This window comes from Myotis brandtii, unplaced genomic scaffold, assembly GCF_000412655.1.
Source record: "Myotis brandtii unplaced genomic scaffold, ASM41265v1 scaffold217, whole genome shotgun sequence".
In the NCBI taxonomy this organism is placed as follows: Eukaryota; Metazoa; Chordata; class Mammalia; order Chiroptera; family Vespertilionidae; genus Myotis; species Myotis brandtii.
Window position 1 is genome coordinate 2,296,687 of NW_005358137.1, and position 20,851 is coordinate 2,317,537.

The 20,851-nt window shown below is 40.3% G+C and overlaps 1 protein-coding gene across 3 annotated transcripts; it reads left to right on the forward strand.

Annotated features, from left to right (window-relative positions):
• The first annotated feature begins 22 nt into the window (after nt 1–22).
• On the forward strand, nt 23–19,152 carry CRNKL1 (crooked neck pre-mRNA splicing factor 1). Of its 3 annotated transcripts, XM_005865978.2 has the most exons (14): nt 23–196; nt 1,792–1,944; nt 3,394–3,485; nt 5,569–5,727; nt 7,827–7,993; nt 9,956–10,134; nt 11,288–11,458; nt 13,105–13,296; nt 14,310–14,369; nt 15,389–15,469; nt 16,239–16,478; nt 17,731–17,832; nt 17,921–18,169; nt 18,930–19,152. In XM_005865978.2, the coding sequence occupies exons 1-14, from the start codon at nt 146–148 to the stop codon at nt 19,095–19,097; spliced, it is 2,064 nt and encodes a 687-aa protein (XP_005866040.1). In that variant the 5' UTR covers nt 23–145; the 3' UTR covers nt 19,098–19,152. The 3 variants fall into 3 exon arrangements, with proteins under 3 accessions (XP_005866040.1, XP_014394972.1, XP_014394971.1); XM_014539485.1 differs by lacking the exon at nt 15,389–15,469 and having other exon boundaries at nt 50–196; XM_014539486.1 differs by lacking the exons at nt 15,389–15,469; nt 16,239–16,478 and having other exon boundaries at nt 49–196.
• Nucleotides 19,153–20,851: the final 1,699 nt, after the last annotated feature.

Sequence of the window (20,851 nt, forward strand, 5' to 3'; positions counted from 1 at the left end):
ACGGCGCGTGCTGGAGGTTAAAGGTCAAGCGCAGTTCCGCTTCCGCTTCCGGGATCCCGCTTGTTATTAGAAAGTTTGCGGCGTCGGCGAGCCTTCGGGCCGATATTTGGGACTCAGGGTTCACCGAACGAATTCTGCTGCAGCCATGGCGGCCTCCACCGCGGCCGGGAAGCAGAGAATTCCCAAAGTGGCCAAGGTAGGCGATAGCGGGGGGGCTTTGTGGGGAGGGCCCGGGGAGAGGGGCTCGCCACGGGCTCCGTGGTACCTACGACGAGAGAGTGTTGTCCGAGTTTGCAGGCCCACCCCGTGCGGGGCCTCGGGTGATAAAGAGGGAAAGAGATGGGCGGTAGTGGGGTGCAAGCTCTTGTCCCCCGAAGCACAGCCCGCACGTCGGGTGGAGGAGCGGAGAAGGTTCGTTCAGCAGAGGGAACAGCGGGGCACGGCGCTAGGCACTGCGGAGCTGCACTAATGCTGGCGAGGAGCGGTGCTCTGATGAGACGCACGTGTGAAGTTGCCGCCGTGCCGAATGCTACAGAGGCAAAGCAGAATGTGCCAAGGAATAACGGAGGTTTGTAGGAGGAGGTCTCCAGAGTCAACGGGGCTGAGACGTGACGGATAAGCCGAGACTTGAAGGCTGGAAAGGAGTTAGCCCCGCTGAGAGTGGACAGAATGAGAGGAGGTGACAACAGTTGTGTAATGGTGTAATTTAAGTTAATAAATTTGATATCTAGTATTTCCTTCGGTGGCTGATACTCGTCAGTGACTTATGATGTAACAGGCTTTGTTCTAAGCCTTTACGGGTACTCTCCCTCTAGTCTGTGCTTCTGCCCAGATGACTCTCTTGAGCCTTCCTTTACATGTCCACGTAGGTGACTTCCAGAGAGAACGTATATAAAGCATGTAGCACGGTACCTAGTATTTAATGCTCATTAGGTATGAGCTATCATCATCATCATCATTGTACAGCACTAAATAATTAGGGTTTCTTATCATTCCATTCCATAAACTTTTACTGGGCCAGTAGAAGTAACACGAGCCCCATATGTAATTTAAGTTTTCTCATAGTGACGTTAAACAGTCAAAGCGGGTGACATTAATTTTAATTATATATTTTATTCAACAACTTAGTGTGTCCGTGATACTGTCATTTCAACATGTAACCAGTATAAAAATTTAATTAGGTAGCTTGTTCTTTATTCATGCCAAGTCTTCAAAATCCACTGTGCATTTTACACGTATAGCCCATCTCTGTTGGGACTTGCCTCATGTGGCTCATGGCTATCGTGTTGGACTGCACAGCTCTAAGACCTGAAGAAGCTTATATTCTAATGATGGCAACTCACCAAATATTGTCTTGGACTTGAAATGCCATGAGAAATCAAATGCAGTTACCCACCTGGGGCGTTATCACCCACCTGGGGCCTACATGGAAGAATTATTTGAATAGAGATTGTAATGCTAGATAAGCTATGGTCTGTATCTTGATCAACAAAACCTCTGGTGAGAGTTTTACCTGGGCATCCTCAGAGTTTTTTATTTTACTAATCTAAAAGGAAAATTTGCTACTTTTGCTACCTTTTCTCTTGAGACTTTTATCTATGGCTTGTTAATAGCTATCATACATAAGCTAGAATACATTTTTTTTTTCTGTTTAGTTGCCCAGAGACATGGGAAGATGTCATACAAAGAGGGCATCTTGTGATATATAAAGTTCACATCCTAAAAAATGTTTGTTTGTTAAACCTTGTGTGCAGAGCATCTACTAAAAATAGAAATGTCTTGTCTTAAAAGGTGAAAAACAAAGCCCCAGCTGAGGTACAGATCACTACGGAACAGCTTTTAAGAGAAGCTAAAGAAAGAGAACTTGAGCTTCTTCCACCTCCACCTCAACAGAGGATCACAGATGAAGAAGAGTTAAATGATTACAAACTAAGGAAAAGGAAGGTCAGTCAATGCGATGTCTTTCAGATTGTCGGTATTGTTAAGGATTTATAGGTCAGAGTTTGAAACATTCCTCATTATTTATCTATATCCTAGAGGCCTGGTGCACAAAATTTGTGCACGGGTAGGGTCCCTAGGCCTGGCCAGCGATCAGGGCCAATCAGGACCTTCCAGCTGCCAGCTGGGGCCTTCCTTCCCTGGCTGTTGGCTGGGGTCTTCCTTCATTCTGCACCACCCCTGGTGGTCTCGCATGTCATAGCAAGAAATCGAACTCCCAGTCTCCAGTTGAACTCCCGAGGAGCATATTAGCCTTTTATATAGATAGATATAAAAGGCTAAGTGACTGACCGGGCTGGTAGGTATGATGTGCACTGACCACCAGGGAGCAGAAGCTCAATACAGGGGCTGCTGAGCGACAGCAACTTTGCAGAGTGACCTTTCGCACCCCAGGACCCCTCGGGGGATGTCGGAGAGCCGGTTTGGGCCCAATTCCTGCAGGCCAGGCTGAGGGACCCCACCTGCTGGAGGGACCCTGCTCACTCCGCAGATGCCCTTCGAGCCCCGGCGCCGTCCCAGTTGCAGCCAGCTGGGGAGGGGCCACGGGAGGTTGGCTCCGGGCCATGTCTGGCCTGTCTCACCCAGTCCTGCCCCACCGGCCACCTTCTAATTAATTTCCTTTCAGTGTGCATGAATCTGTGCACCAGGCTTCTAGTAAGACTATAAAATGAGAAGAGGTTAGTGTTTCTAGCCACATAAATAATACAACTTTTGGTTACCAGATAACTGCATTTGTTGAACTTTATGAAGTATGCCATGAGTTATCTGTTTTAGAGTATAAAGAAATTAAGTCCACAAGAGACATAATTTTTGGTGCTCAATTGAAGATTGGTAGGAGTTTGACAAGTGGAACTGACAGCTAGAAGAGAGGTGGACTTAGCAAGGCTGTGTTATGTGCTTCTTCTGGCCGTACCACCCCGTGTTGAGTTAAGATGTGGGAAAGAGCCATAAGAAGACTAGAGATCTGGTCTGACCTTCTTACTCTAGAATGTGGGATTATTTTAAACCACTAATTTTGTTGTTCCTACTTATTAGTTATCCTCATTGAGTTATGTATGAAATTCTGTGACATTACCAAAACGACCTAGTCAAAACACATTTTCTTGTTAGAAACAAGTATATTACAGTATCAGTTGTTATGGGCAATAAAAGAAAATAATCAGCAATTGTGCAATAATTCTTTATATCTAAAATTTTCCTTTTGCTTGCATATAAGACACCTGTGATTGTAACCTTCTGTAGTGGGTTTCTTATTTCTCAGAGTTTCCAGGATGCAATTTCTCTTACATAAGAATAAAATGAGTAAGTATCCTTTTTAGTATAGGATTAATAGAAAAAAGGATAATGTTATTTTTAGTTATTTTCTCTTTAATTTGATCCATTTGGTCTTCCTAGACTTTTGAAGATAACATAAGAAAAAACAGGACTGTGATTAGTAACTGGATAAAATACGCACAATGGGAAGAGAGTCTAAAGGAGATTCAAAGGTAAAATTGTTGAGCATGTAATTTTTTTTCCAGTTTTATTTATTTTTTCTTTATTAATTAAGGTATTACATATGTGTCCTTATTCCCCCCTTGCTCATGCCCTCACCCCCCTAGTGTCTGAGTCCATTGGTTACGCTTATATGCATACATACAAGTCCTTTGGTTGATCTTTCCCCCTCACCCCCACCCTCCCCTACCTTCCCTCAGATTTGATGGTCTGATCAGTGCTGTAATTTTATATATAAAGATGTTATAAGTTAACAGATACAAAAAAAATAGAAAAAGTTAAAGTACAAGTAGAAGATTGTGTCTTTGTTAGTAATTTTCAGTTTCTTTCATAGAACCCTGGGATTCCTTTGAGGGCTTCAGGGGCCCTGTGGTAGGCTAGTGCTGGGGGAGCAAAGCAGGAGGCTGTACAGGTGGGTCTCTCCACCAGCACACACCCTGTAGCCAGAGAAGTGTAGTTTCATCTGCTTTCTCTATATTGGGATTTTTTTTTTAATCTTTATTGTTGAGATTATTACAGATGTGCCTCTTTTTTTTCACCTATAGCCCCCCTCCACCCAGTTCCCACCCCACACCAGGACTTCCACCCTATTGTCTGTGTCCATAGGTAATGCATATAGGCATATAAGAGCTTTGTTTAATCTCTTACTGCCCCCTGCCGATCTCCACTTCCCTCAGAGAATTGTCAATCTGTTCCATTTCCATGCCTCTGATTCTGTTTTATTCTCATTTATCCTGCTCATTAGATTTCTTATTCATTTAATTTTTGATTCAATTGTTGATAAATATGTATTTGTTGCCATTTTGTTATTTATATTTTTTATCTTTCCCTTTTTCTTCTTCCTTTTCTTAAAGAATACCCTTCAACATTTCATATAATACTGGTTTGGTGGTGATGAACTCCTTTAGCTTTTTCTTGTCTGTGAACCTCTTTATCAGACCTTCAATTCTAAATGATAGCTTTGCTGGGTAGAGTAATCTTGGTTGTCGGTCCTTGCTGTTCATCACTTTGAATACTCTTTTCTGGCCTGCATAGTTTCTGTTGAGAAATCAGCTGACAGTTGTATGGGCATTCCCTTGTAGGTAACTAACTGCTTTTTTCTTGCTGCTTTTAAGATTCTCTCTTTGTCTTTAGCCCTTGGCATTTTAATTATGATGTGTCTTGGTGTGGTCCTCTTTGTGTTCCTGTTGTTTGGGACTCTTTGTGCTTCCTGGACTTGTAAGTCTGTTTCTTTCACCAGGTAGGGGAAATTTTCTGTCATTATTTCTTCAAATATATAGTGGGATTTTTTAAAATAAAAATTGTTTCACTGAAAACCAGTGGCCAATAAGATTAAAATCATGACCTGTTGTTCAGTCTTTCTGCACTCTCCCAGCATACTCCCTGCCCCATCGTGCCTGCATAGTTGCCATTACCTGAACATATCATGTCTTTTTTTTTTTTTTAATCCTCACCCAAGGATATTTTTCCACTGATTTGTCTTTTTTAGAGAGCGTAGAAGGGAGGGGGAGAGACAGAGAGAGAGAAAAACATTGATGTGAGAGAAACACATCAATTGGTTGCTTCCCACATAAGCCCTGCCTAAAGTCTGGGATTGATCCTGCAACTGAGGTACACGCCCTTGACCAGAATCAAACCCAGGACCCTTCAATCCACTGGCCAACGCTCTATCCACTGAGCCAAACGGGCATGAGCTGGGGCTCATGTCTCCTGACTGTTCTCTCTGCCTAGAATGAGTACCCCTTCCCACCCACTTTCCTCAAGTTCCAAATTTGTTTTCAGTTCTGGAGTAATATGCTTAGCCTTTTACACCAGACATTTTTATTTCTTTTCCTTTGCTGCTTTGTACAGATCTCGACTGTGATGTTTATCGCATTGCATTGTAATTACATGCAAAGACTTTAAGTCTTTGTAAGGTTCCTGAGAATAGCATCATATCTTTTCACCTTTTTATGCCTAGAAAATGACTCATGATGGACACCTGATAAAATGGCAGGGCACTGCAAATGGTTTGAAATAGTTGCTATGTGTGTTGTATGTACTGCTTTTAATGCCCCCCAATTCTTGCTTCTTAAGGGCTCGATCCATATACGAACGTGCTTTAGATGTGGACTATCGAAATATTACACTCTGGCTGAAATATGCTGAAATGGAAATGAAGAATCGCCAGGTCAACCATGCCCGAAATATCTGGGACCGGGCCATAACAACTCTGCCCCGAGTCAACCAGTTCTGGTAAGTTTCTTATCTAATGAAATGGCTTTTTGTAGACTAGAAAAGTTCCACATTTGCATATTTAGTTCATTTACATAGTTGGAATCATATAGATGTATTTAATTTTACACATGTTAAGTATGTATAAGTGTTTTTGAATGTCTTATAATCTATCTTACCTAATAATAGACAGACATGTAAATTGACCATACCTTTGCTATGCTACCCAGCCAATCAGGAGAGTATGCAAATTAACCTAACAAAGATGGCAGTTATTTTGCATACGTAGGCTCCAAGCAGTGGAGCGAAGCCTGACGGCCGCGGGGCCGGCGGAGCAGCGAAAGCCTCACGGCTCCGGGGCCGGCTCCGACTGGAGCCCTGCCAGAGCTAAGGCCTGGTTGCCAGGTGCCAGAGGAAAGCTGGTGCCAGCAGCCAGGGGAAAGGAAGGCCTATTGCACGAATCTCTTCGTGCAACAGGCCTCTAGTCTATTATATAAAAGGCTAAGTAACTGGCCAACTGGCCGGTAGGTATGACATGCACTGACCACCAGGGGGCAGACGCTCATCGCAGGAGCTGCTGAGCGACAGCAACTTTGCAGAGTGCCCTCTCGCACTGCGGGACCCCTCAGGGGATGTCGGACTGCTGGTTTCAGCCCAATCCCCACAGGCCAGGCTGAGGGACCCCACCAGTGCACAAATCCATGCACTGAACCTCTGTCTATTATAATAATGTATAATAAGTGTGTAATCAAAACTAAAATTTTGATTGCAGTCTTTTATGTATAAGAAAATTCTTGTTGAACTAAGCAATTTTTTAGAAAAATATATTTCTAATGGTTCATTCTTTTCAGACTTACATATATATATTTTTAAGTATATTTTTATTGATTTCAGAGAGAGGGAAGGAGAGAGAGATAGATACATCAATGATGAGAGAGAATCATTGATTGGCTGCCTCCTGCACTCCACACACTGGGGATCAAGCCTGCAACCCAGGCATGTGCCCTGACCGAGAATCGAACCGTGACCTGCTTCATAGGTTGACACTCAACCACTGAGCGATGCCAGCTGGGCCAGACTTATATTTTAATAAGAAAACATGTTTAATTTAACCTTTAGGGAAGATAAAGTCTTAAATCTTCTTCACATTTAACAAAGTTAAAACTAGAAATTTCCAAAGAACATTTTTTTCCCTGAGTTATTTCAAATATATATTTTTTATTTTTTAATTACAGTTGACATAAAATATTATATTAGTTTCAGTTATACATTCCAGTGACAAGACATTACATAACTTAATATATGATCATCCCAATAAATCCTGCAATATAAATCCCCATTTAGCACCACAACCTAGTTATTAGAATATTATTATCTATTCCCTATGCTGTACTTTACATCCCCATGACTATTTTTGTAACTGCCAATTTGTACGTCTTAATCCCTTCCCCTTTTCCCCAGCCCCCCAAATTCTCTTTCTTCTGGCAACTGTCAAAATGTTCTCTGTATCTATGAGTCTGTTTTGCTTGTTCATTTATTTTGTTCTTTATATTCTGCATTTAAGTGAAATCATGTAGTATTTATCTTTGTTTGACTTATTTCACTCAGCACCATCCCCTCTAGGTTCATCCATGTTGAGTTCACAAATGACAGGATTTCATTCTTTTTTATGGCTGTGAGTTATATTACATTGTATAGATGCACCACTTCTTTATCCATTCATCTGTTGATAGACAATTAAGTTGCTTCCATATCTTGGATACTATAAATAATGTAGTAAGGAACATATAGATGCATGTCTTTTTGAGTTAGTGTTTTGGGTTTCTTCAGATAAACACCCAGAGGTGGAATGGCTGGATCCTACTTTCACTCTTATTACAGCCTTTGTTTTAAAGTCTGTTTTGTCTGGTATAAGTATTGCTACCCCAGCTTTTCTTTTTTTCATTTCCATTTTTATGAAATACCTTTTTCCATCCCTCTACTTTCAGTCTATGTGTGTCTTTCGATCTGAAGTGAGTCTCTTGTAGACAGCAGCATATCTATGGATCTTGTTCTCTCATCCATTCAGCCACCGAAGTCATTTTGACCATGACAGATAACTTCGGATGATTTTATTAAAGGTACAAATACACGTACATGGAGGAGATGCTAGGAAATGTGGCTGGTGCCCGGCAGGTGTTTGAGCGCTGGATGGAATGGCAGCCTGAGGAGCAAGCCTGGCACTCCTACATCAACTTTGAGCTGCGATACAAAGAAGTGGATCGGGCCCGCACCATTTATGAGAGATATATCCTTTGGATGAGGTCTGAGTGATGCCATTATTGTCTTGGTCCTGCTCCTGAGGAAATGTCATCGTGGTCAGGACACATCATTAATGTTGGCCTAGAAGTCAAGGATGCAAATTTCATCTTCATAAGCTACATATAAATTTTCTAAGGACATAGGTTGGTCAGGAAAAAAGTCTGTGGTCTGGGTAATTGAGTTTTTTCCATTGAGATTTTGGATTTGTTTATATTTTGACAATAATGCAATGGTTCCTTTTGGAAAATGACACACTAAGGCCCTGGCTGCTATAGCCAGTCCTATTTTCCTAGGGTTAAAGTTTAAGGTTATTAGCACCATTATTGGAGTCCATCCAAAGGATTACCAATTAATGATATGATTGCAATGAGTCAGTTAATTTATTTGAGACTTGGTGTCCTCATCTTTAAAAGAGAATACAGGTTTGTACTACGGGTTGGTTGTAAAGATTAAATGACAACATGTGAAAGCACTCTTAGCAGCTGAAATAATTGATCCTCATTATGCACTGTTATCATATTTATGACTTCTACTTGCTAAAATTTATTTGTAACCCCAAAGTCAGTATTTGTGGCACTTTGAGTCATTTGCAAGCATAGAGTGATGAAAAATTTGAGTCACCCAAGGCATATGGCCCCACCTTAGGTGACATTCTGCCTTCTTGTCTCTGCTCTGATACAGAGATGATCAGAGGATGACACTGGAGACAGGATCAGGCAGTGCAGTGGATTGTAAGAAGCTCTGGCTCTCGGGCCAGTGGGACATGTTTGAATCCCTTTTCTGGCTCTGGTTTATGGGCAGCTTCTGGCAAGTCACTTAATACTTCTGAACCTTGTTTTCTCTGTTAAAAATACCAAAACTAGAATCTACGGATTGGTCATTTTTAGGATTTAAGATTATACTCTCTATGCGATATGTATATAAATACATACATGTTTCCCCTAGCAGCAATGATTTGGTATTCGCTAATTAAGCAGTTACAGTGACTTCATAGGATATACCTAACACAAATAATGAGAATCAACTGTTGTGCAATTTAAGCTCTCAATTACCTCTACTGTTTTTAATATTATTAGTTTAACAAAAGCTTTTAATAGCATTTCCTTTGTGTCAGGCATTGCTCTCTAAGCACTTTACAAATATTGTTATTTAATCCTCATGACAACCCTGTGATACAGGAACTATTTCATTCTACAGATGTGGAAACTGAGGGATGAGAGATTAAGTAGCTTGATCAGGGTCTCTCAGGTAGTGATGTAGGTAGGACTTGAACCCAGTAGCAGCTTCAGAGCCAGTGCTCTTAACATCATTGCCTTATTTGAAGTGTTACTAATGGAAACAAATGGTTTTCTCAAGGAAGGTAGATTAAAAATAGGTATATAGATCCTATTAAGAAATGAAATGGTAATTTAAAACTTTCTCTTTTAGCTCTAGTTAGCCGTTTTCTTTTTGTGACTTGTTTTCTCTTCATCATTAATGCAAATACTAATGCTATTGAGCATACAGTATAATAGATGCCATGGATTAAGCATGCTCTTTTGGCCAGAAACAGCTAAGAGATTTACATACATTTTCTCATTTAAAGACAGCAGTCATCCAGTGTGGTCAGTATTGTTTTTAATACTGTGTTTACAGATGATAAAACTGAGGCTTAGACATGTTAAATGACTTGTTCAGGTCACATTGCTAGTTACTAGGGTTCACCTTTGATGCCTCTAGACTCCTGTTTGTACCACTACCAAAAACGTGTCCCAGTACTAAGATACTGACTAAGCACTGGAGGAAGACACAGCTCCCTCACACAGGTCACAGCCTAGTGGTTCTCCACCTTTGTACATGTGTCATCATCCCCGTGGGCGTAGTGTGTTTTGTTGTGGATTTGGGTGTTGGGTTTTGTTTGTTCTTTAAGCCACGTTGTCTTGCTGGTATTTCTTTAATTCCTCCGCACTTGTACTTGTGCACCCTGATGTTAAGAACTGGATCAAGTATGCCCGCTTTGAAGAAAAACATGGTTATTTTGCCCATGCACGAAAAGTGTACGAGAGAGCTGTGGAATTCTTTGGAGATGAACATATGGATGAACGCCTTTATGTTGCCTTTGCCAAATTTGAAGAAAATCAGAAAGAAGTAAGTAAACTTCACTCATTTACATTGCAAAACAGCTTAGAAAACATGACTTCTTGTCACATCAAGTTCATTTCCATTTTTTTATGCACTTACTGGAGAAAATGTTTTTAAAATGTACATTTGTGGCTAAGCTGCATATTGGGAGCTGAGTGATTATAGATTGTATCATAACTATCTTAATTTTGTTGGTCTGTGCTTGACATATAAGCCTTTAAGTCTGGAGTGAGAATATTATCTATAAACTGAGAAGGAGTCACTTGGTATCCTGATTAGAAGGCTTTACAAATCATAAACCTGGGAAACAAAAAACCCAGAGCCCTCAGAACAGAGAATATAATTTTAAATGAAAACAGATTGTCCCACAAGTCAGTTCTTCCAGAGTATGTATGGAAAATAACCCATTTATTTATTTACTTATTGTTGACAGTATTACAGATGTCCCCTCCCCCCTCCCCCTCAATCTCCCTTTACTCCTTCCACCCATCCCCTGCCTGAATGCAGGGACTTAGACAGGTCATATTAGGGAATTCATATTCTATTCTAAGGGCAGCCGGAAGTATTGAAGGGTTTTAGTAGGAGAAAACCATGGTAGGATATAATTTATATTGCAAGGAGTGCCTCTAGCTAACTTACAGAGATTGTATTGCGGGGAGGGTAGCAAAAGTAGAGGAGACTTGAAATGATCCAGGGAAGAAATGGAGATGGGTTGGCAGTGGGGTGGGGAGAAGTGAAGGGCTGTGTTGAAGAGGTAGAAATGGCGAGGCTTGAAACAGTGAATGTGGGGAAAGAAAGGAGAGGACTCACGGAGGGTTCCAGGGAATTTTAGCTTGAGCAACTGTATAGCAGTAGGTATTGCTTAATCAAGATTGGGAAGACTTGGGTTTGGTGGGGAGAAACAGGAGGTCAGTTTCAGACCTTTTAGTTTGAGATACACAGATGACATCCAGCTTTAAATGTGGAGCTCAAAGGAAAGCGTCAGTCCTTCCTGACTGAAAGATCTCATTGAAAGGGAGAAGAAAAATCTCATTTTTGACATTGTGAGGCCTTAAAATCTAATTTACAAGTAATGTTTTATGTCATAACTACTTTCCTAATCATGACTAGAATGAGAATGTTATGTGAGGGCAGATAAAATCATCTTGTCTGCTTTCAGTTTGAAAGGGTACGAGTGATATACAAGTATGCCCTGGATAGAATTTCAAAACAAGAGGCCCAAGAGCTCTTTAAAAATTATACCATCTTTGAGAAGAAGTTTGGTGATAGACGGGGTATTGAAGACATCATTGTGAGCAAACGGAGATTCCAATATGAAGAAGAAGTGAAGGTGAGTGCTGGTGTATATGCTAAATTCTGCAAGTAAGTAAGGTGTGCTAGTCAATACTAGCTACAATAAAATGAATAAGGGAGTTAGGGCTACCAGTCATTACGCTCTTGACGATGTGTCTGCAGTAAATGGACAGCTATTTCAGACAGATCAGGTAATTGAGGCTGATAAAAAAGGCGAGCAAACAACACCTGGACTTGCTCTGCCACTCACAGGTTGAAAGTCACTTTGATTGCTGATTGTGTGCTGTAGAAATTGAGCAAGATAAATCTGGAATCCATTTGAGCTTTTAAAAACATATATATTTTTATTGATTTCAGAGAGGAAAGGAGGAGAGAGAGAGAAACATCAGTGTTGAGAGAGGATCATTGATTAGCTGCCTCCTGTACTCCCCCGACTGGGGATTGAGCCCACAACCCGGGCATGTGCCCTGACTGGAAATTAACCATGACCTCCTGATTCATAGGCTGACAGTCAACCACAGAGTCACGCTGGCCAGGCATTTGAGCTTATTTTTGAAAGAAGGTGGAAGAGTCAGGGATTGATAAAAAACAACCACAAAAACACCAGTTTTTATACATTACCTTTGGGTTTAACTGTTTGAATGTAAGATGTACTATAGATATGATTTTTTTTTATCATCTCTTTACCTGTAATGGACTATTTTGATTTGAATTTAAAGACAGCATTTCAAGATACCTACCAAAGATGTAAGTCTAGTGTTAAATGAGGTCAGCAAGATATGTTAAAGATAAATTACTATTAATTGAAAAATCAGGTTTCACAATTGTGAGCATGGTTTAATTCTATTATAATTTTAAATCTAGATGTAAGGACATATAGTCACATATATAAACAGATACATTTGCAAAAATAGGCATCGAATTATTGAATAATTGTCTTGGTGGTGGTTATGCAAGGCGCCTTGCTGTGGGACACCTGACTAATCATCTGTCCTCTATACAGTAGTTTCCCCCACCCCCTCTGAAGTTTCACTTTCCACTGTCTTAATTACCCACAGTCAACCATGGTCCAAAAATATTAAGTGGAAAATTCCAGAAATAAATAATTCACAAGTTTTAAATTGTGCCTTATTCTGCCTAGTGTGATGATATCTCAAGCCATCCCGCTCCGTTCTGCCTGGAACATGAATGATCCTTTTGTTCAGAGTCTCCACACTGCACTACCCACCTGTTAGTCAGTTAGTAGCAGTCCTGGTTATCAGATAACTATCACAGTAACACAGTGCCTGTGTTCAAGTAGCCCTTATTTTACTTAATAATTGCCCGAAAGTGCAAGAGTAGTTTACCTTTTATCATAGATATGTATGTATAGGAAAAAGCATTGTGTGTGTGTATGTGTGTATATATATATATTATATGGTTCAGTACTATCTAGGGTTTTGGGCATCCACTGGGGTTTTGGAACATATCCCCCACAGATAAGGGGGGACTACTGATTTTTGTATTTTTTTTCTATTTATAAAATCTCAGTAATGATATGTTTTTAAATACCATGGCATGTAAAATCTAGAGAAAAAGTTGCTAAAATATAGAAAGTCAGTCTGGTGCTCTCTTTTAGCTCACACAATCCAGGAAATATGGCTTTTGGTTTGTTTTTATTTATTAAACTTACTGTCTTTCTAGGCTAATCCACACAATTATGATGCCTGGTTTGATTACCTGCGCTTGGTGGAAAGTGATGCAGAAGCAGAAACTGTACGAGAAGTCTATGAAAGAGCTATTGCCAATGTCCCACCCATTCAGGAGAAGAGACATTGGAAGCGTTACATCTATCTTTGGGTCAACTATGCACTCTATGAAGAACTGGAGGCAAAGGTAAGAATGTGGAATTATGTGTCAACTACTAGTGATTTCCTCACCATGGTGCTTAAAGCTTGCTATTGTGGGCAGTAATGGATATTTACAATCGTTGAAGCAGAGGAATTTAGTTTTAGATTCTAATAGGCCTTATAATTCTAATAGTCATATAATTATATATTCTCTCTCTAACATTTTTAATTCTCTATCTGTTGTGGGCACAGGTGAGGTGTGTTTCTTGTTTTGTTGTGTTTTTGTTTTTTAAACCTTGAGGCACAATGTGATTATCACTTGGAACTTGAGAGGGAACAATGAACCAGCCCTTAGTTGAATTATACATAGTTTCCTGGGCTTTCTCATAAATAGGGATCATGGCTAGATTGCACATCCTTGCTTTTATAAAGACCAAGAGGGATTTTCAGAAGTTGGTCATGTATAAGTTAAGAGACAAAGATCAATTTTATGCTGTTGATCTGAGACTGTGAAGCATTTTTGCGTCTGCTGTCAGGCTGAAAAGCCTTTCTGCAGAGACGCTCTTAGAATTTGACAGGTATGTTGTTTGATTCTTAAACCAAAGTTTGATGACCACTTTTTAAAAAATATATTTTTATTGATTTCAGAGAGGAAGTTAGAGAAAGATAGAAACATCAATGATGAGAGAGAATCATTGATTGGCTGCCCCTGCACGCCCCGTACTAGGGACCTAGCCCAAAAGCCAGTCATGTGCTCTGACTGGGAATTGAACCTTGACCTCCTGGAGGTATAATTATATACCTCTTAACCAATGAGTCATGTCGGCTGGGTGGCTATCAGAAGAGGGTCTAAGTAAACCAGAATACTCCTGGAATTATTAAACGCTTAACCAATGAGTCATGTCAGCTGGGTGGTAGTTCACACTTTTAATCATAAATTACAATCAGGGTTTGAAAACAGCAACTTGTGAAAAAATATTTCATGTTGGGAGTGTCCATTTTTTTACTAGTATTAATAAAATTAGTAATATTTTGTGAAAATGTCTTATCCTAATATAGGATCCTGAAAGGACAAGACAGGTGTATCAAGCCTCTTTGGAACTAATTCCTCATAAAAAGGTACATTTGCTTTTAGTGTTCTGTTTCAAAAGTTAAAACCCTGCTTCTGTTACTTGTGAAATAGTGCAGTGAAGTATTTATTGATTGACTATTTTCCTGTGTAGGCACCATGAAAAACATAAATAAGAATGAGATGTGCTCTTTGCCTCTGAAAATAGCTTATAATCTAGTTGAGAGGACAGCCTGTGACAAATGACTAAAACAGTAGAAATTCAGAGGATGGGTAATCTATAATAATAAAAGCATAATATGCTAATTAGACTAGACAGCGGAACAACCTTCTGGACATCCTTCCTGATGAAGTCCGCTGCGGCTGGGGCCAAGGCAGAGGCGGTTAGGGGCGATCAGGCAGACAGGCAAGCTGGGGCGATCAGACAGGCAGGTGAGCAGTTAGGGGTGATCAGGCAGGCAGGTGAGTGGTTAGGGGTGATGAGGCAGGCAAGCAGAGTGGTTAGGGTGATGAGGCAGGCAGGCAGGGAGTGGTTAGGAGCCAGTGGTCCCGGATCGTGAGAGGGATGTCCAACTGCCGGTTCAGGCCCGATCCCGCAGTGGGATCGGGCCTAAACCGGCAGTCGGACATCCCCCGAGAGGTGCCGGATTGCGAGGGTGCAGGCCAGGCTGAGGCCCCCCCCCCCCATGCGAGCACAAGTGTATTCTGGAAGTGGGTGAGACGTTATCTCTGCCATATTTCCCAGCACAAGAAACAAATAGAGATGTTGACCGAGTTACCTGCTGGAATAGAGGTGGTGGCATACCCACAAAACAAAGCAGATTCTAAGTAGGGGCTGCAGGGCCATGTGATACTATACAGTATCTAGATTACTGGATGTTTTTGTTGTTTTTTAACTCATGAAAAAAATATTGTCGTTTTTGCTTATAAACAAGAAAATACATCTGTCCTAGCTCTGAAATTTTAGGGAAATCTAATTGCCTATGGCATTTTGTTAATTTAAACTTAACTTAATTCAATTTAATTTAAATGAGTCTCTCAAGTTAGATGTTGTGCTTTTGTTTTCTAGTTCACATTTGCCAAAATGTGGCTACTATATGCACAATTTGAAATAAGACAGAAAAATTTACCATTTGCCCGAAGAGCTTTGGTAAGTAAAGAAAGGATCAAGACGCATCAAGTTCTATGAGAAGGAAATTAAAGTCTTAGTGCTTATAAGTGTACAGTTCCTATTAGAAATAGAAATATGCCTTTAAACACGGAGACATGTTAGAGCACACATGGCCTTTGAAGGAAGATTGGGTGAGAATGCTTAAATTATTTTATTTCAACATTGGAAAGTTATAGCTAACAGTTACCAGATCTTTCCTCACACTGGAAAGATCTGCTCTTAAGTCAGATCTGATCTTTAGTCTGATCCTGTGCAAAATTTTTGTTGTATTAAATGTACCTCCTCTTAACAGTTGCTCCGAAATTTCTTAATAGGATCAAATACTCTATTTCTGTAGTTGTCCTCTGATAAGCTACACTGGCTGTGGACAGCAAAGTAGAGTTCATTCTTTGACTACCTTTTTACTTCTGGAAGATTTTATACATCTGACATCCATATTTCCTAGGAAATCCTGAGGAACTAAGTAAGCGCCAAAATAGTGTCCATATAATTCTGGAACACTCTCCTGCTGAACAGGCACCAGTGGACACTGGCTCTCTTGACAGCTGAGTGAATTAGAGGGTTAGGGTCACTTTGGCCTTTTGTCAAAAACCATCATGATCAGTGTGGTATCACAGAAGGAAAGGGTGGCTTGCCAGGTTGACTCTTCATGGTTCCTGCTCAGCAGAGAACATTTTCTGTTTGAAAATGTCTATGCACGAGTCAAACCCACCAAGGTATTACAGCAGTTGGTCATTTTCTTTTCTAGGGGACTTCCATAGGCAAATGTCCAAAGAACAAGTTATTTAAAGGTTACATAGAATTGGAGCTACAGCTTCGAGAATTTGACAGATGCCGGAAGCTTTATGAAAAGTTCCTGGAATTTGGACCTGAAAATTGTACCTCTTGGATTAAATTTGCAGAATTAGAAACAATCCTTGGCGATATTGAGAGAGCCTGTGCAATCTACGAGTTAGCCATCAGCCAGCCACGCTTAGACATGCCAGAGGTGAGGATCTCAAGTTGAATATAAATTTTCTTTAGACAGCTCTGTAATATTACTTTAAATGACATCTAAGTGTGCATTTTAGAGCATAAAGAAGATCTAATGTTCAGTCTTTTCCACTCAAATGAGGACTTTTCTGTTTTGGAGATAGCAAGGCCGGAGGAGCAGCCCTCTAGGTCAGCGGTTGCCAACTGGTGGTCCGTGAGGTCCGAAAGGTTGGCAACCGCTGTTCTAGGTGGCTACCAGAGCACAGCAGTGTCTCATTGTGACACAAAACTGAATTGGGATATAATGGGTGGGTGACTGGCTCTCTTCCTCCCATTCTCAAGCAGGAAGCTAAAGGGAATGGGAAAGTCAAGGAGACAGGCAGCAGATAATCCCACCTGGAGATCAAGGGAGATGGAAGTTGAGACTGCACACCTTTGGATTCTCCTAGCACAGTTTACTCTGGATTGGGCTATCAGAAGAGGGTCTAAGTAAACCAGGATACTCCTGGAATTATTGCTACTGTACTGGAAGTCCTGTCTTTAGCAGGATCTGAAATCATCCTTTCAATGTTTAAGCTAGAGCCACAAGGTGGCGCCAAACCACAGCTAGTACGAATTTGAATTTAATAGGAGCCACCGAACTCAGCCTTTTTGTTAATCTTGCACTAATATTGCCTTTCATTTAATAGTTCACTGGGCCCCACCACTGCCTTGGGGCAGGGCTTTTTGTATTACTAGGTCCATCTATTGGCCTCAGCTCCTCCACAGACTGCCAGCTCCCAGGAGTCCAGACCACATCTTGTTCAGCCTTATGCTCTCGACAGGCTATACATACTAGCAGATGGGCAGCTGTTCACTGCATGCTTGTTGAGTTGAACTCAGACATATCAAGAACTTACAGTGGAGGTAAAACGGTATACACTGGCTAATCTAGGCCTGTTTCTCCCTGCAAGTTCAGTTGTATGTGACTTGATCATGACTGCCTGGGAGAGATGGCAAGTTTCTCAGCTCCTCTTGATAAGTCCAGCATTTGAAAAATTCTAAGATAATCCAAGCCTTTTTTTCTCATAATGTAGAATTCTAGCCAAGTTGGGCAGCTTGTAAATGCTAGTATTATTTATTTGTCCATATGCCTTCTGTTCTTTAATTGTTCATAAAAGTCCTAGGTTTCTGGATGTCCTGGGTTGGAATGGTAGTTAAGTTGTGCTTTGGATAGGGGCATATTGCTTTTAAATGTCAAGACTGACCTATTTAGTTATCTCCTTCAGGTGCTCTGGAAATCATACATTGATTTCGAAATTGAGCAGGAAGAAACTGAAAGAACACGCAATCTTTACCGACGATTGCTTCAACGGACACAACATGTCAAGGTATTCTGTGCTTTATAGGTTATCTGGTTTTGCATTATTGTATTCTAGGTGACATGGTTAATTTGGTTCTATAATAATTGTTTTTAAGGTATGGATCAGTTTTGCACAGTTTGAGTTGTCTTCAGGGAAAGAAGGAAGTTTGCCTAAATGCAGACAAATTTATGAAGAGGCTAACAAAACCATGCGAAACTGTGAGGAAAAGGAAGAGAGACTTATGTTGCTGGAATCTTGGAGAAGCTTTGAAGATGAATTTGGAACTACGTCAGATAAGGAAAGAGTAGACAAACTCATGCCAGAGAAAGTCAAAAAGAGAAGAAAGGTCCAGGCTGATGATGGGGTAAGAACTTGTTAAATGAGCAGAAATGCATTCTGACTTAGAAATCTGTGCTTTTATGTGGCATATGTACATCTGAGAATGGGAGCAGGCCTTGGTAGGTGACAATTGCAGTCGGGCTAATCAACTTTTAGGTAGGACCTAATCCAGGGAAGGCTATAGGAAGGCTCTTCTGCACAACATGGCATGACCCGGTCGTTGGCACCTTCTGCAGGAGACTCACGGGGCTTAGATTGCAGGAGCCCCTATCGGGCGGCTGTGGTAAGCAAAGCAAGTGGAGGTGGAAGCTGGAACTAGAGTGATCTTTAGGAAGTGAAATCAGTGACCCACTGGAGGTGGGGATGTTAGGGCAGGGATTTGGAATAATTATGCAGGTAGGGGGCTTTCACTACTGGGTAAATACTAGGTAAATCTTTACATTTTTTAAATCTTAGGCTACAAAATGGAATTAGAGATACTATCTCCTTGGTTGATTATAGAGGAGCTGCGCTTAGATTTGTAGAATATTTTTCCACCAGGTTTTTAGCTCTCACTGAGCTACACTTGGAACACCACCAATCCAACAGCTACTCATCTGCTCCCAGTATTCAAGGCCTGGCCCTTGTTCTTTCTGTATCAGACTTTGATGTTGTTGTGTAAAATGAAGATAAGTTGATTTTGATTTCTGGTTTTTCCAGTTAATATTTTCCACTTTAAAGTAACTGAAATAAATGTATTTCAGCCACGTTTGCTTATCCTTTAATTGTTTACCTTTTTCCTGCAGTCTGATGCAGGCTGGGAAGAATACTATGATTACATCTTTCCGGAAGATGCTGCCAACCAACCGAATCTCAAGCTCCTGGCCATGGCCAAACTTTGGAAGAAACAGCAACAGGAAAAGGAGGCTGCCGAGCAAGACCCAGATAAGGACATTGATGAGAGTGAATCCTGATCTTGTTCATACTGATGTTTTATTATTTTTATAAATTAAGTTTGGAACTCTGTGAGTCCTGTAAGTCTTTATATATTTCACCAGTAATGAAGTGATTGAGATCTTTGGCAGCTATTTTTTTAGTTCTTTTAAAAATGCTCTTGGGCTAGTTAGGTGGGTGGGGGTTGTGAGTAAAGGAATTTTTTTTTTAACTGCTGGATTTCTTTGATGGAATCCAAACATTTTTTTATCCACATAATGCATTAGGAAATCTAATTGAGGTAACATTTAGCATTGATTTTAGATGAAATGCAGGCTTTTGAAAGAATCTTTTTCTAGAAGTTTTCAAGTTACACTCTGTAGTAACTTTTAAGGTGTAGTTTTCTCATGCCTGTCTTTTTTCATAAAGATATTTTATGCGTTCATCTGAAATCTTTAACTTTTTCATGTCTTCTGTCACACTAACTTAATACTATTGCCAGCTGTGCCACTTAGTGATATATAACAACCTTTATTTTCATTTCTTCACTCATAAGATGGGCTAATACTTGCCAACTCATTTTCAAGATTAAATACGGACCATACCTAATGCATAGTAAGTGCTCAATAAAATGTTCATTCCTGGCCACTTGCTTAAATATGTTCATTCCTTATAGAATTGAATGTGCTTGGATTAATTTAACTTCTAAAATCCTTACTTTCATGGCCATTTATGCTAAGTATTTTTCAAAACATTAATTGGAAAATAATTTACAGTGACTATTTTTCTAAACGATCTTTTTTTACCAAGAACATATTAGTCAAATTCTAGTTATGCCCTAATCAATTTCCCGGACTGGTTGAACTCTGTAATGGCTTGTTTAAAAACAGTAATAGGTGTGCCATGAAAAACAATATCCCATACTCAAGTTTGGGAAACCCTAGATTAAGGGTTAAGCCTTATTAACTAAATCTCTTTATAGGCTGCTCAGAGCCTTTGATATGCTACCATATATATATGAATTAACAGCAACAATGCTGGCATGTTCCCCAAACTCGCTGGACGAGGGAGTCATTTCTACCTAGAGTACCAGTAAGTATCTCTCACTGTCCTACTAAGCTCAATGAAACTTAATAGCACAAGGAGAATAATAATAGCATTTGGATGATACATTGCTCACATTCTCAAGCAAAAAATAATTGCCTTAATTAACTGATCTGAAATTGTTTCCTTTAACTTGGCGTATATTTCTTAAGCCTATCTTTTTTTGCTCTGTTGACTGCCCAGGTTATAGAACTATTTATCTCTAAGACTGTTTTTCACTTATAAGGAGAATTAGCAAATTTATTATCTGCAAATTTATTAAGTTTGCAAATATGTTACCCACAGGAATAAAAGCTAGTTAATGTTACTAAATTGTATCTTGGAAATAAGATAGTTTGTGATTTTTTAAGGGCAGAATAAAATAGGACTGTTAGGATAAAAGGCAACTGTTTTCAGTCTCACTGGTTCATTGGACCAGTATCAGCTGTTGGGTATCAGGATCTGACTATTGAGTAGTGAGGTCTGCCTAGTCCAGCCGTGGGCAAACTACGGCCCGTTTGAAATGAATAAAACTAAAAAAAAAAAAGACCGTACCCTTTTATGTAATGATGTTTACTTTGAATTTATATTAGTTCACACAAACACTCCATCCATGCTTTTGTTCCGGCCCTCCGGTCCAGTTTAAGAACCCATTGTGGCCCTCGAGTCAAAAAGTTTGCCCACCCCTGGCCTACCCAGTGAGGAGTATTTG